The sequence below is a fragment of the Triticum aestivum genome, chromosome 6A, assembly GCF_018294505.1.
Source record: "Triticum aestivum cultivar Chinese Spring chromosome 6A, IWGSC CS RefSeq v2.1, whole genome shotgun sequence".
Lineage (NCBI taxonomy): Eukaryota > Viridiplantae > Streptophyta > Magnoliopsida > Poales > Poaceae > Triticum > Triticum aestivum.
The window spans coordinates 616,301,869-616,316,714 of NC_057809.1; the positions used below are offsets into that span (position 1 = coordinate 616,301,869).

At 46.7% G+C, this 14,846-nt stretch overlaps 3 protein-coding genes and 1 pseudogene across 3 annotated transcripts; 2 read left to right on the top strand and 2 right to left on the bottom strand.

Annotated features, from left to right (window-relative positions):
- Window positions 1–1,857: 1,857 nt before the first annotated feature.
- Window positions 1,858–4,164, bottom strand: LOC123131428 (L-type lectin-domain containing receptor kinase SIT2-like). The gene has a single exon (XM_044551110.1). The coding sequence runs from the start codon at window positions 4,031–4,033 to the stop codon at window positions 2,015–2,017; it is 2,019 nt and encodes a 672-aa protein (XP_044407045.1). The 5' UTR covers window positions 4,034–4,164; the 3' UTR covers window positions 1,858–2,014.
- Window positions 4,165–4,619: 455 nt separating this feature from the next.
- LOC123131429 (L-type lectin-domain containing receptor kinase IV.2-like) lies at window positions 4,620–7,049 on the top strand (annotated as a pseudogene).
- Window positions 7,050–7,950: 901 nt separating this feature from the next.
- Window positions 7,951–10,705, bottom strand: LOC123131430 (arcelin-2). Its single transcript, XM_044551111.1, has 2 exons — window positions 10,281–10,705; window positions 7,951–8,355 (listed from the first exon to the last, which is right to left on the bottom strand). Exons 1-2 carry the CDS (start codon window positions 10,666–10,668, stop codon window positions 8,309–8,311), a joined length of 435 nt encoding a protein of 144 aa, XP_044407046.1. The 5' UTR covers window positions 10,669–10,705; the 3' UTR covers window positions 7,951–8,308.
- Window positions 10,706–11,354: 649 nt separating this feature from the next.
- Window positions 11,355–13,635, top strand: LOC123131431 (L-type lectin-domain containing receptor kinase SIT2-like). The gene has a single exon (XM_044551112.1). The coding sequence runs from the start codon at window positions 11,355–11,357 to the stop codon at window positions 13,332–13,334; it is 1,980 nt and encodes a 659-aa protein (XP_044407047.1). The 3' UTR covers window positions 13,335–13,635.
- The last annotated feature ends 1,211 nt before the right edge of the window (window positions 13,636–14,846 follow it).

Here is a 14,846-nt window from a genome sequence, read left to right on the forward strand (position 1 = left end):
GAACAAAGAGTTGTTATTTGATTAACGAGGTCACATCATTAGTTGAATGATCTGATTGACATGACCCATTCCATTAGCTTAGCACCCGATCGTTTAGTATGTTGCTATTGCTTTCTTCATGACTTATACATGTCCTATAACTATAAGATTATGCAACTCCCGTTTACCGGAGGAACACTTTGGGTACTACCAAACATCACAACGTAACTGGGTGATTATAAAGGAGTACTACAGGTGTCTCCAATGGTAGATGTTGGGTTGGCGTATTTCGAGATTAGGGTTTGTCACTCCGAGTATCGGAGAGGTATCTCTGGGCCCTCTCGGTAATACACATCACATAAGCCTTGCAAGCATTATAACTAAGATGTTAGTTGTGAGATGATGTATTACGGAACGAGTAAAGAGACTTGACAGTAACAAGATTGAACTAGGTATTGGATACCGACGATCGAATCTCGGGCAAGTAACATACCGATGACAAAGGGAACAACGTATGTTGTTATGCGGTCTGACCGATAAAGATCTTCGTAGAATATGTAGGAGCCAATATGGGCATCCAGGTCCTGCTATTGGTTATTGACCAGAGACGTGTCTCGGTCATGTCTACATTGTTCTCGAACCGTAGGGTCCGCACGCTTAACGTTACGATGACAGTTATTATGAGTTTATGCATTTTGATGTACCGAAGGTTGTTCGGAGTCCCGGATGTGATCACGGACATGACGAGGAGTCTCGAAATGGTCGAGACGTAAAGATTGATATATTGGAAGCCTATGTTTGGACATCGGAAGTGTTCCGGGTGAAATCGGGATTTTACCGGATTACCGGGAGGGTTACCGGAACCCCCCGGGAGCCAAATGGGCCAACATGGGCCTTAGTGGAAAGGTGAAAGGGCTGCCCCATGGGCTGCGCGCCTCCCCCCTTCCCCTAGTCCTATTAGGACTAGGGAAGGTGGCCGGCCAACCCCCCTCTCTTTCCCACTTGAGGAAACCTAGTTGGACTAGGATTGGAGGGGGGAGTCCTACTCCCGGTAGGAGTAGGACTCCTCCTGCGCCTCCCACCTTGGCCGGCCAGCCCCTCCCCTTGAAACCTTTATATATGGGGGCAGGGGGCACCTCTAGACACACAAGTTGATCCGTGAGATCGTTCCTTAGCCGTGTGCGGTGCCCCCTGCCACCAAATTCCACCTCGATCATACCGTTGTAGTGCTTAGGCGAAGCCCTGCGTCGGTAGTACATCAAGATTGTCACCACGCCGTCGTGCTGACGGAACTCTTCCTCGACGCTTTGCTGGATCGGAGCCTGAGGATCGTCATCGAGCTGAACGTGTGCTAAGAACTCGGAGGTGCCGGAGTAACGGTGCTTGGATCGGTCGGATCGGGAAGACGTACGACTACTTCCTCTACTTTGTGTGATCGCTTCGGCAGTCGGTCTGCGTTGGTACGTAGACAACACTCTCCCCTCTCGTTGCTATGCATCACCATGATCTTGCGTGTGCGTAGATTTTTTTTTGAAATTATTACGTTCCCCAACAGTATTAGTTTCTGAAGCAATCAGTAAAACAGAAGGGGCTGGTTAACTCCAAATTATGTCATTTGCGAATGCGGCTACAACGGATGGCCGCAAATCACCACGCCCTCACCCACCAGTCACCCACACTTACCCTTTTGGAATTTGTCCTGTAACAGCTCTGTTTATGATTCAACATAAGAGCTTGCGGCATTTTGATACACAATATAGTGAAAGCGAAGAAGCATGCATGAACTAAAATAACATACATAGAACATCTTCCTCTTAGAGAGCATCACAAGCTTGCTCTAGATATGGATTTATGGTACATATTGTCTCTAATTATTACTCCATACATTGAAGCTCATTGTAGAAGTACATTCTGCTGAGTGGTGATATTGAGTCTCATAAATGGCATCCTCCTTTGCCATGAAAATCTTGTTGTGGCACGAAGTTTGATGGAGACACTGAATTCTGATCACCATTCTCACCGGGCACCACCTCTTTCATATTCCTCCAGAAAGTCCTGTGATAAATGTTGCCACCGAGGGAGGGGGCACAACCTGGTCTTCAAATCCTTCATCCTTGCTTGAATTAGCAGTGAAAAAACTTGGTGGGAAATTTGGGAGCGTTGCATTGCTTTCCAGGTACTGCATTACGAGTCGCATACATGGCCTTTCCTTGGGGAGCGAGTGTGAGCATAGAAGTCCAAGTTTTAGCACCAACTCTACCTCTTCAGTGACATGGTCTTGTTCTAACCTTGTGTCCATGGCATTAATGAGTGAACCAGTTTGCCATGTGTTGAGCACCCGGTCTGCTAGCACCAGAGGTTCACCATGGGCATTCGCCTCAAGTGGCCGTCTTCCACATGCAATTTCCATCAGGAATATGCCAAATGCATACACATCTGTTGCCTTGGTTGCCTTCCCGAGCCTAGCCAGCTCAGGAGCAATGTAACCCCAGGTACCTGCCACACGCGTGGTATGGGCGTCGGCTTCATGTCCGTGCAACCTTGCAAGGCCGAAATCACCTAGTCTTCCATTCATTCCATCATCAAGGAGCACATTGCTCACCTTAATATCTCGATGGATAACAACCTGCTCCCAATCCTCATGCAAGTATACAAGGCCAGCCGCAACCCCTTTGATGATGTGAAGCCTTTGATCCCAGCCCAGAGTTGGCTTATCCTTTTTATGCAAATATGTATCAAGGCATCCGTTGGGCATATAGTCATAGACCAAAAGAAGCTCCTGCCTGTGGCGGCAGTAGCCAATCAATTGGACAAGGTTACGGTGGCGAAGGTGACCAAGAATGGCGATTTCAGCCATGAACTCTTTCATCCCCTGCTTTGATTCTGGAGAAACCCTCTTGATTGCAATGGTCTCCTTAGGGACACCCAGCACACCCTTGTAGACCTTCCCAAATCCTCCTTTTCCTAGGAGCGCCTTTTTGTTGAACCCGCTGGTGGCAATAAATAGATCTTTGTACGTGAAAGATTGCAACACCCCACTGTCAATTTCCCATTTTTCGTGTGCAAGTGTTTTCTTCAACCATGACTTGACATCGTAGGAAAAAATAAGCACAAGAAGAACCAAGACAATGGGAAGCAAAGTGACAATGGGAACCATGGGTAGGAGTTGGATTTGCTTTTTGTGATGCTCTTCTACAGGAGGATTTGGCAGGACTCGAGAGAGATCAAAGGGGTTTAGTGGTGAAGCTTGTCCATTTTTCATGAAACTCCATCCAATAACATATTGGCTGCAATTTGTTTTCCCATTTGCAGCAGAGAACCCAGCATATACATGCTTAGAGTTTGACAGCAAAGGTGAGAGATTGACAGGGGACGATAACTGTGGCAGGCTCAGTGGTTTAGACCGTTCGATTTGATCACTGAATTCTTCTAAGGTGACATTTAGCTTTTGCTCAGTGCCATTATAGTGTATCCACACTTGCATCGGGTTGGCACTGCTAAGTTTGGTGCTTTTGAATATATTGTTGGAGGCCCTGTATGAGCTGGTGGTATGGTTAACAGAGACTAAGTTTTTGACATCGATCACCACACGGCCATTGTACATGTACTTGAGCTCGACTATAAATAAGTATTGCTCACGTGAGTTGGTGCTGTTACCTCCTACATCAGCGAAACCCAGCTGGCCCTGAACCAATGAGTTGTTGTGCAGAGGTTGCAACTCCATGGTGGAAGAGAGCACCATGCCAGGAGCTTCAGTGGTGTCAGAGTTGATGGCGAACACGAAAGTTGTTGAGAAGGAGGCCCCACTACCACCGGAGTTGCTACTGAAATCGAGGGGTCTGCTGTAGAAAGCATCCCCTTCTGTCAGGGTGATGCCACCGGTGAGCCTTATAGCACGGCCTACCATAGACGCTTGGCCACTCAGCTTCAGATTTGTTTTGGAGAAGCCATTGAATATGAGTTCGTCACTCCTGGCAGTGTGCATATATGCATGGAAGTTAACAACAACAGTGAGGGTGAGGAGGAGGAGGGGGAGATGGTTACCCATGTCCATAGCTAAGTTACATTAGCACTGAAGTATATGCCTTGCTAATTAATGGAGGTGGCAGTCCAAAAATTGTAGGGTCCAAAAATGCTCAAGATAATAGAAGACAACAACTGGCTGCAGTGACCAAGTGTGGGGTTGCAAACAAGAATCTTGGACTTCTTCCTGTTGCTTCTAGGATGGGGGCCATGAATATATGTTTCCAAGCAAATGACAACTGACAGGTACTTGTGCTAGTGAAACCTGGAGTTCAAGTCGTCGCTTATACTTCGAGTCGTCGGGGCTTGTACTTGTTTATGATGATATTTGTTCTTGTAGGACCGTGACAGTATTAATTTACCACCCACCCGGAAGATCACCTTCACTTTCCAGCATGACTTGACCTCGCTTATACTTAGAGTCGTCGGGGCTTGTACCTCTTTAATGATATTTCTTCATTTAGGACCGTGATCGTATTAATTTGCCACCCACCGAAGATCACCTTCAGTTTCCAGCATGACTTGACCTCTATAATGTTTACTCTATAGCAGAGATTTTGCACTATATATATACCTAACCCCTTTGGTATTTTCTTCACTACTGCCCTGTAGAGCAAGCTAGTTAATGTACCTCTTTGGTAGAATGTTTCATCTCTCTTGGCACCCCTACCTCCTCGTTCTCTTCTTCCTCTGTCTTGCCGACCACCTCAGCACCTCTGACGTTATTGTTGGTACCAATGAGCTGGTCTATAATGGCTTTCCACCCAACATGAAGCTTGGTGGCCAAGCTTTGTGGACAGGTTACCTGTTGAGTCTAACCAGTGGCCCAGGTGGTAAAAGCGGTCATGCTTTCTGCAGCGATCCTCTAAGCTTCCAAAACCAATCTGGTGGCCCTATCTCCTCCTTCTCAACTATATTTGTGTTTATCATGGGCTTTAAGCACTATGAAGGCAACAGTCTGACCTTCATGCTTTGATCTATCAGTGACCTACCTGATAATTCGCCAGGCCAGTGCCTTGGCCTCCCCTGTTCTAACTTAGATGCCCATGTTTTCTTCGCTATCGAGTTCGACACCGTCTTAAATCCTGAGATCGGGGACATCAATGACAACCATGTTGGGATTGACGTCAACAGCTTGGCCTCAGTTGAATACCAAACTGCTGGCTTCTATGACCATTTTGGTGAGTTCCAAACCATTGTACTCATAAGCGGCGAACGAGTACAAGCGTGGGTGGAGTATGATAGCAAATCGCACCAGCTGAATGTTACCTTAGCACCTTGTTGTATCTCTAAACCCCAAATTCCATTGCTATCGACCACTGTCAATCTGTCCTCTTTGTTGTCACTGGGTCCAGTTTATGCTGGGTTCTCTGCATCCAGCAACAAAGTCTCCTCTGACCATTATGTTCTAGGCTGGAGTCTGAAGCTAGATGGGGCGGCTCAACCACTTGACTATTCTGTACTGCCATTTGGCAATGCAGATGAACGTCATCAAGAGTCCAAATCTGGTGTTCTCTTCAGTATGACTGGAGGAGCGCCATTCATTGTACTGTTAGTCTTCCTAATAGTTCTTTTTGTTCTGATATGTCGGCATCTAAGAAAGGCAAAGGAAGATGATGAGTGGGAGATCAAGTGTGGGATGCCGTCTTTCACATACAAGGAACTAGTGACTGCCACCGAAGGCTTCAGTAACATGATGCTTCTCGGGAAGGGAGGCTTTGGAAGGGTGTACAAAGGGGTGCTGCCTACCACCACACAACATGTCGCCATCAAGCGGGTGTCACCGGAATCAAAGCAGGGGAAGAAGGAGTTCATGGCAGAGATCGCCATCCTTGGCCATGTCCGCCACCGAAACCTTGTCCAACTGCTAGGCTCTTGTAGGTACAAGCAGGAGCTGCTCTTGGTCTATGACTACATGCCCAATGGCAGCCTTGATAGGTACTTGTATGACAAGAATACGCCGACCTTGGATTGGGCTCAGAGGCTTCGCATCATCAAAGGCGTAGCTTCCGACCTCTTCTACCTGCACGAGGATTGGGAGCAAGTCATCATCCATCGGGGCGTCAAGGCAAGCAACGTTCTCCTCGACGACGACATGAATGGGAGGCTTGGTGACTTTGGCCTCGCAAGGCTGCATGACCACGGAGTCGATGCCCACACTACACATGTGGCGGGCACCTGGGGATACATTGCCCCTGAGCTGGCCCGGCTTGGCAAGGCGACCAAGGCGACCGACGTATTTGCATTTGGAGTGTTTACCATAGAGGTGGTTTGCGGGAGAAAACCAATCGGCCCGGCCAACACCAGTGGCGGCCTTCTTGCGCTGGCGGATTGGGTACGTGGCACATGGCAGGGTGGCTCGATCGTCGACGCCGTGGACCCTGAGCTGAAAGATTACGACGCGGCGGAGGTTGAGCTTGTGCTGAAGCTTGGGTTGCTATGCTCCCATTCTCTGCCCAGGTCGCGCCCATGTATGCGTCTAGTAATGCTGTACTTAGAAGGAGGTGCAAGACTTGCAGACTTCCAGCCAGCTTCTCATGGACATGAGGATGAAGAGATTGATCAGGCTTTGTGTGCATCTGCAGCTACGACTGTGACCATTCTTTCTGGAAGGTAATACTTCTGTTGCGGTGTTCACAACTTCACATCATCAAGCAAGGTTATCACCAATGCTTATTTTGGATCTCTGCAAGTTAACCTGCTGGGTGCGCGGGCCGGTGTGGTGTGTTGCTGATGATTGTAAACAGGAGTGGCGAATCCAGAGCGCATGGTAGGGTGTCGACTATGGTCACTTGGGTGGCAGAGTCGTCGGCCCGTTGGGGCGCAGCCTCGGGGCTGGCATGTTTGTATGGCTTGTTGTATCGGTCTTCGGACGGTTTTTCTTATTAACCTATCAATTCTTTTCTTCTATATGAAAATGCAGACCTCTTGTCCGTTGCTTGAAAAGAGGACAAATAAATCACCGGGAGCTCTGGTGAACTTGTGTCACAATGTTACTTGTCCAAGGGCCGAAAAGCTCTAGTTGCAATTTGCAACAATTAGAATGAAATTTGTTGGCACAACTCAGAAATAAATTGGACACGAGTAGTACTGATGATAATGTCAGATCCGCAGATCAGATTCATAATTTTAGATAGAAATGGTAGAAAACTGAATTAATCTGAATAGCTTCTTTGCTGAAGGTAACAGGGCATCACAAAACCACCTCTCATACATGCATACTGACTGCTTCACGGAACCTATTTTCTGATGAGTCAGCTGAGACAGTTATTCTGTATTTTCAGTTTTCATTTTCTGTCATGTCAAAAAAAAAGTTTTCATTTTCTGCGAAATGATGAAATTGGGAGCTATGCTCCATAATTCGAAAAAATAAGTTCCATTATCTCTATGATAGTGAAACCTGATCCTATCTGGGATCGTACAGGAGCTGGAGCCAGAAGTGGCACTATCATTGGTCGTCGACGACTCGACTTTGGGCGTTGGGGGAAAAAATGCTTGTTAGTTTCATTGGTTATGTTGTTCGTTTCATTGTGCAGTTGTGCCTTGCTAGTAGCTACCAGATGGAGTTGTTTTCCATCGCCATCCAGAGCAAAACTCCTACCATATACTCAGTAGTATGTGTGATCCCCGTTGAAAGATGAAGCCCGGTCAGAAAACTGAAACGACAATAGGAACCAAGTATATTCATAATAAGATTAGATGCTTTTCCCCCTCAAAAAAAAGATTAGATGCTTTTTCTTAAATAAATATCATAGCTTTTTTTAGTGGAAATAAATATCATAGCTGCATCTTTCTCTGTGTAAGCGGACGAGTTTGACGGGTGTGGGCCAGCATAGACCACCGCAACGAATCCAAGCGTCAGTGCTGGTCCTTAGACCTCGTACATCTCAAGGTGCTTGAAGAAATAAACCAGTATTTCTTTAAACATCGGTGCTTATTTGTAGAAGATTAGAAGCTTAATTAGCCACTCCTCCTATAAAAATAAGCATCAACTTGGGTTATCCGACTAAGCATCATGCATTGTACAAAGGCCTTAGATGCGGGTTTCTAACGACATTGCACAACCCAATGACTCGTGACACAGACAGATCCATCCAATCTGAAATTATATATCTATCTCGCATCAATATGCATATAGTTTCTCTACTTGTTAACTAGTACTAGGACTTGTTCTTTCCCCCGCCAGCTTCTACAGGCGACAAAGCAACAAAACTGTATCCGCCATGAGCTCCTGTGATCAGTGACCAAGCCTAGGCCACACACGCGTGTCGCCAGCAAGAGGCGTTACATGCTCTCCTGATCAGGCTCATCTCACGTGCCACTTGACCAAGTGCCGGTGGGTGAGCGATGTATCTGGAAAAAAAAACACAAGAAGCCCTGGTAAGAGTTCATGAAACACATCGATGCAACAGATGGAAACATATGAGATACCATCTATAACTTCCGAACAACGAGCTTGTGTAGTTAGCATCATAAAAGTTAGCAAGTCAATGGCTCATTTAATTTAGAAAAAACTAGGTGTGCTATGCGTTTGGTTTCGCTTCACTAGGTGCCCAAAGCAGAAAGATTCCACATACAGTTTGCTGCTGTGCCACAGCAGGGCAGCAAAAGGGCCTGAAAATACCGCGATTCTTACTTGACTCAATCAACAGTGTTTGTTTTGCAAGTGTCTTAAGGAGCAACCACTCCAAAGAGTAGCATCATTTTGGGCGTCAAAGGATGCGTTACCCAGCCTACGAAGAACTCCTTTTCAGACCTTGGGCGGGCTCACCTTCTTCTGAATCCAATGGAGGATCCCCATCTTTAGAAAACCTTGAAAGCTCTTCCTCAACTTTCCTCGAGGTGTTCTCTTGAGCTTTCTACAGGCCTTTGGCACGTGCATCCGAGCGCTTACAGGGCCTCCAACAATATATTCACCATGGGCATTAATGAGTGAACCAGTTTGCCATGTGTTGAGCACCCAGTCTGCTAGCACCAGAGGTTCACCATGGGCATTCGCCTCAATTGGTCGTCTTCCACATGCAACTTCCATCAGGAATATGCCAGATGCATACACATCTGTTGCCTTGGTTGCCTTCCCGAGCCTAGCCAGCTCAGGAGCAATGTAACCCCAGGTGCCGGCCACACGCGTGGTATGGGCGTCGGTTTCATGTTCGTGCAACCTTGCAAGGCCGAAATCACCTAGTCTTCCATTCATTCCATCATCAAGGAGCACGTTGCTAACCTTAATATCTCGATGGATAACAACTTGCTCCCAGTCCTCATCCAAGTACACAAGGCCGGCTGTAACCCCTTTAATGATGTGAAGCCTTTGATCCCAGCCCAGAGTTGGCTTATCCTTTTTATGCAAATACGTATCAAGGCATCCATTGGGCATATAGTCATAGACCAAAAGAAGCTCCTGCCTATGGCGGCAGTAGCCAATCAGCTGGACAAGGTTACGGTGGCGCAGGTGACCAAGAATGGCGATTTCAGCCATGAATTCTTTCATCCCCTGCTTTGATTCTGGAGACACCCTCTTGATTGCAATAGTCTGCTTATGGACAACCAACACACCCTTGTAGACCTTCCCAAATCCTCCTTTTCCTAGGAGCGCCTTTTTGTTAAACCCGCTGGTGGCAATAAAAAGATCTTTGTACGTGAAAGATTGCAACACCCCACAGTCAATTTCCCATTTTTCGTGTGCAAGGGTTTTCTTCAACCATGACTTGACATTGTAGGAAAAAATAACCACAAAAGAACCAAGACAATGGGAACCAAAATGACTGTTGTTAGCAGAGTACCCATGGGTAGGATGTATTTTCCATGATGCTCTTCTTCAGGAGGATTTGACATGACTCGATAGAGATCAAAGGTGTTTAGTGGTTGAGCTTGTCCATTTCTCATAAAACTCCATCCAATAACATATTGGCTGCAATTTGTTTGTCCATTTGCAGCAGAGAACCCAGCATATACATGCTCAAAGTTTGACAACAAATGTGAGAGATTGACAGGGGACGGTAACTGTGGCAGGCTCAGCGATTTAGACTATTCTACCTGATCACCAAGTTCTTCTAAGGTTACATTTAGCTTTTGCTCTGTGCCATTGTAGTGTATCCACACTTGCATTGGGTTGGCACTGCTAAGTTTGATGCTTTCGAATATGCTGTTGGCCCTATATGAGCTGGTGGTATGGTTAACGGAGACTAAGTTTTTGACATCAATCACCACACGGCCATTGTAGATGTAGTTGAGCTCGACTATAAATAAGAATTGCTCACATGAGTTAGGGCTGTTACCTCCTACATCAGCGAAACCCAGCTGGCCCTGAACCAATGAGTTGTTGTGCAGATGTTGCAGCTCCATGGTGGAAGAGAGCACGAAGGCTATGCCAGGAGCTTCGGTGGTGTCAGAGTTGATGGCGAACACGAAAGTTGTTGAGAAGGAGGCTCCACCACCACCGGAGTTACTACTGAAATCGAGGGGCCTGCTGTAGAAAGCATCCCCTTCTGTCAGGGTGACGCCACCGATGAGCCTTATAGCACGGCCTACCATAGAAGCTTGACCACTCAGCTTTAGATTTTCCTCGGAGAAGCCGTTGAAGATGAATTCGTCGCTGCTGGCAGTGTGCATAAATGCATGGAGGCTAACAACAACGGTGAGGAGGAGATGGCTACCCATGTCCATAGTTGAGTTACATTAACACTGAAGTATATGCCTACTAATTAATGGAGGTGGCAGTCCAGAAATTGTAGGGTTCAGAAATGCTGAAGATAATAGGAGACAACAGCTGGCAGCAGTGGGGATGCAAACAAGAATCTTGGACTTGTTTCGGGTGCGTCTTTTATGACAGGGCTGACTTGGACTTCAAGTCGTCGACCTCTCTCTGACGATATGTGTTCTCATCTTCACATAGGACCAATGACAGTACGAGTTTGCCACCCACCCGACAGACAACCTCCACTTTTCAGCAAGACTTGACCTCTATCAGCAATGTTTTACCCTCCTTGACAGACAGCCATTATTGTTGACAGCAATGTTTCACTGTGCTTTTTGACAGACAGCCACTTTTGTTGACAGCAATCACACTGCGTGTCTAGGACATGATTTTTCCGCGCAATGACAGACAGGTTGGTACTAGTTTAGGACTTCAGGTCATCGTTTATACTTCAAGTCGTCAGGGCTTGTACCTCTCTCTGATGATATTTGTTCTCATCTTCATGTAGGGCCGTGACAGTATGATTTTGCCACCAACCGGGAAGATCACCTTCACTTTCCAGCAGGGCATGACCTTTATATATATTTAATCCCTTTGGTATTTCATTCACTCACTGCTCTACAAAGCAAGCTAGTTAATTTTCTTGTTAGGCAGAATGCTTCATCTCTCTTGGCGCACCTACCTCCTTGTTCTCTTCTTCCTCTGTCTTGCCGACCACCTCCACACCTCCGACGTTATCGTTGGTAAAAATGAGCTGGTCTATAATGGCTTTTTAGCTGATCTGAAGCTTGACGGCAAAGCTTTGTGGATAGATGACCTATTGAGTCTAACCAATGGCCCAGGTGGTACAAGCGGCCATGCTTTCTGCAGTTATCCCCTAAGCTTTCAAGATAATCCTGGTGGCGTTATCTCCTCCTTCTCAACTACGTTTGTGTTTGTCATGGGTTTCAAGAAGTATAAAGTTAATGGGATGGCCTTCATACTTTCACCCACCAGTGACTTACCAGATGATTCGCCAGGCGAGTACCTTGGCCTCCCGCATTCTAACTTAGATGGCCATGCTTTCTTTGCCGCCGAGTTCGACACCGTCTTGAATGCTGAGATCGGGGACATTGATGACAACCATGTTGGGATTGATGTCAACAGCTTGGCGTCGGTTCAATCCCAAAGTGCAGGCTTCTATTACGGACACACTAGTTATTTCCAAACCATTGTACTCAGAAGCGGCAAACCAGTTCAAGCGTGGGTGGACTATGATAGCAAATCGCACCAGCTGAATATTACCTTAGCACCTTGTTGTATTTCTAAACCCCAACTTCCGTTGCTGTCAACCACTGTCAATGTATCCTCTTTGTTGTCACTGGGTCCAGTTTACACTGGGTTCTCTGCATCCAGCAGAAAAGTCTCCTCCAGCCATTATGTTCTAGGCTGGAGTCTGAAGCTAGATGGGGTGGCTGAACCACTTGACTACTCTGTTCTCCCTTTTGGCACTGAACATGAACTTCAACATCAATCCAAATTCCAACTTTTTATCCCTATGAACATTTTAGGTGCGCCAACGATCGTGCCAGCAGTCATCCTAATAGTTCTTGCTGTGCTGATCTATCGGCAACTGAGCAAGGCCAAGGAAGATGATGAGTGGGAGATCAAGTGTGGGATGCCGTCTTTCACATACAAGGAACTGGTGACTGCCACCGAAGGCTTCAGCAACAAGATGCTCCTCGGGAAAGGAGGCTTTGGAAGAGTGTACAAAGGGGTGCTGCCTACCACCACACAACATGTCGCCATCAAGCGGGTGTCACCGGAATCAAAGCAGGGGAAGAAGGAGTTCATGGCAGAGATCGCCATCCTTGGCCATGTCCGGCACCGAAACCTTGTCCAACTGCTAGGCTATTGCCGGTACAAGCAGGAGCTGCTCTTGGTCTATGACTACATGCCCAATGGCAGTCTTGATAGGTACTTGTATGACAAGACCACACCGACCCTGGATTGGGCTCAGAGGCTTCGCATCATCAAAGGCGTAGCTTCCGGCCTCTTCTACCTGCACGAGGATTGGGAGCAAGTCATCATCCATCGGGACGTCAAGGCAAGCAACGTTCTCCTCGACGACGACATGAATGGGAGGCTTGGTGACTTTGGCCTCGCAAGGCTGCATGACCACGGAGTCGATGCCCACACTACACATGTGGCGGGCACCTGGGGATACATTGCCCCTGAGCTGGCCCGGCTTGGCAAGGCGACCAAGGCGACCGACGTATTTGCATTTGGAGTGTTTACCATAGAGGTGGTTTGCGGGAGAAAACCAATCGGCCCGGCCAACACCAGTGGCGGCCTTCTTGCGCTGGCGGATTGGGTACGTGGCACATGGCAGGGTGGCTCGATCGTCGACGCCGTGGACCCTGAGCTGAAAGATTACGACGCGGCGGAGGTTGAGCTTGTGCTGAAGCTTGGGTTGCTATGCTCCCATTCTCTGCCCAGGTCGCGCCCATGTATGCGTCTAGTAATGCTGTACTTAGAAGGAGGTGCAAGACTTGCAGACTTCCAGCCAGCTTCTCATGGACATGAGGATGAAGAGATTGATCAGGCTTTGTGTGCATCTGCAGCTACGACTGTGACCATTCTTTCTGGAAGGTAATACTTCTGTTGCGGTGTTCACAACTTCACATCATCAAGCAAGGTTATCACCAATGCTTATTTTGGATCTCTGCAAGTTAACCTGCTGGGTGCGCGGGCCGGTGTGGTGTGTTGCTGATGATTGTAAACAGGAGTGGCGAATCCAGAGCGCATGGTAGGGTGTCGACTATGGTCACTTGGGTGGCAGAGTCGTCGGCCCGTTGGGGCGCAGCCTCGGGGCTGGCATGTTTGTATGGCTTGTTGTATCGGTCTTCGGACGGTTTTTCTTATTAACCTATCAATTCTTTTCTTCTATATGAAAATGCAGACCTCTTGTCCGTTGCTTGAAAAGAGGACAAATAAATCACCGGGAGCTCTGGTGAACTTGTGTCACAATGTTACTTGTCCAAGGGCCGAAAAGCTCTAGTTGCAATTTGCAACAATTAGAATGAAATTTGTTGGCACAACTCAGAAATAAATTGGACACGAGTAGTACTGATGATAATGTCAGATCCGCAGATCAGATTCATAATTTTAGATAGAAATGGTAGAAAACTGAATTAATCTGAATAGCTTCTTTGCTGAAGGTAACAGGGCATCACAAAACCACCTCTCATACATGCATACTGACTGCTTCACGGAACCTATTTTCTGATGAGTCAGCTGAGACAGTTATTCTGTATTTTCAGTTTTCATTTTCTGTCATGTCAAAAAAAAGTTTTCATTTCTGCGAAATGATGAAATTGGGAGCTATGCTCCATAATTCGAAAAAATAAGTTCCATTATCTCTATGATAGTGAAACCTGATCCTATCTGGGATCGTACAGGAGCTGGAGCCAGAAGTGGCACTATCATTGGTCGTCGACGACTCGACTTTGGGCGTTGGGGGAAAAAATGCTTGTTAGTTTCATTGGTTATGTTGTTCGTTTCATTGTGCAGTTGTGCCTTGCTAGTAGCTACCAGATGGAGTTGTTTTCCATCGCCATCCAGAGCAAAACTCCTACCATATACTCAGTAGTATGTGTGATCTCCGTTGAAAGATGAAGCCCGGTCAGAAAACTGAAACGACAATAGGAACCAAGTATATTCATAATAAGATTAGATGCTTTTCCCCCTCAAAAAAAAAGATTAGATGCTTTTTCTTAAATAAATATCATAGCTTTTTTAGTGGAAATAAATATCATAGCTGCATCTTTCTCTGTGTAAGCGGACGAGTTTGACGGGTGTGGGCCAGCATAGACCACCGCAACGAATCCAAGCGTCAGTGCTGGTCCTTAGACCTCGTACATCTCAAGGTGCTTGAAGAAATAAACCAGTATTTCTTTAAACATCGGTGCTTATTTGTAGAAGATTAGAAGCTTAATTAGCCCCTCCTCCTATAAAAATAAGCATCAACTTGGGTTATCCGACTAAGCATCATGCATTGTACAAAGGCCTTAGATGCGGGTTTCTAACGACATTGCACAACCCAATGACTCGTGACACAGACAGATCCATCCAATCTGAAATTATATATCTATCTCGCATCAGTATG

What these genes read in the sequence shown, in the direction of transcription:
- LOC123131428 (XM_044551110.1), bottom strand. Translation starts at nt 4,033, where the DNA reads ATGGACATGGGTAACCATCTCCCCCTCCTCCTCCTCACCCTCACTGTT.
- LOC123131431 (XM_044551112.1), top strand. Translation starts at nt 11,355, where the DNA reads ATGCTTCATCTCTCTTGGCGCACCTACCTCCTTGTTCTCTTCTTCCTC.
- LOC123131430 (XM_044551111.1), bottom strand. Translation starts at nt 10,668, where the DNA reads ATGGACATGGGTAGCCATCTCCTCCTCACCGTTGTTGTTAGCCTCCAT. An exon ending in GGGTTTCGCTGATGTAGGAG is followed by an intron (nt 8,356 to 10,280) that starts GTAACAGCCCTA and finishes TTTTTTTTCCAG; the next exon opens with ATACATCGCTCACCCACCGG.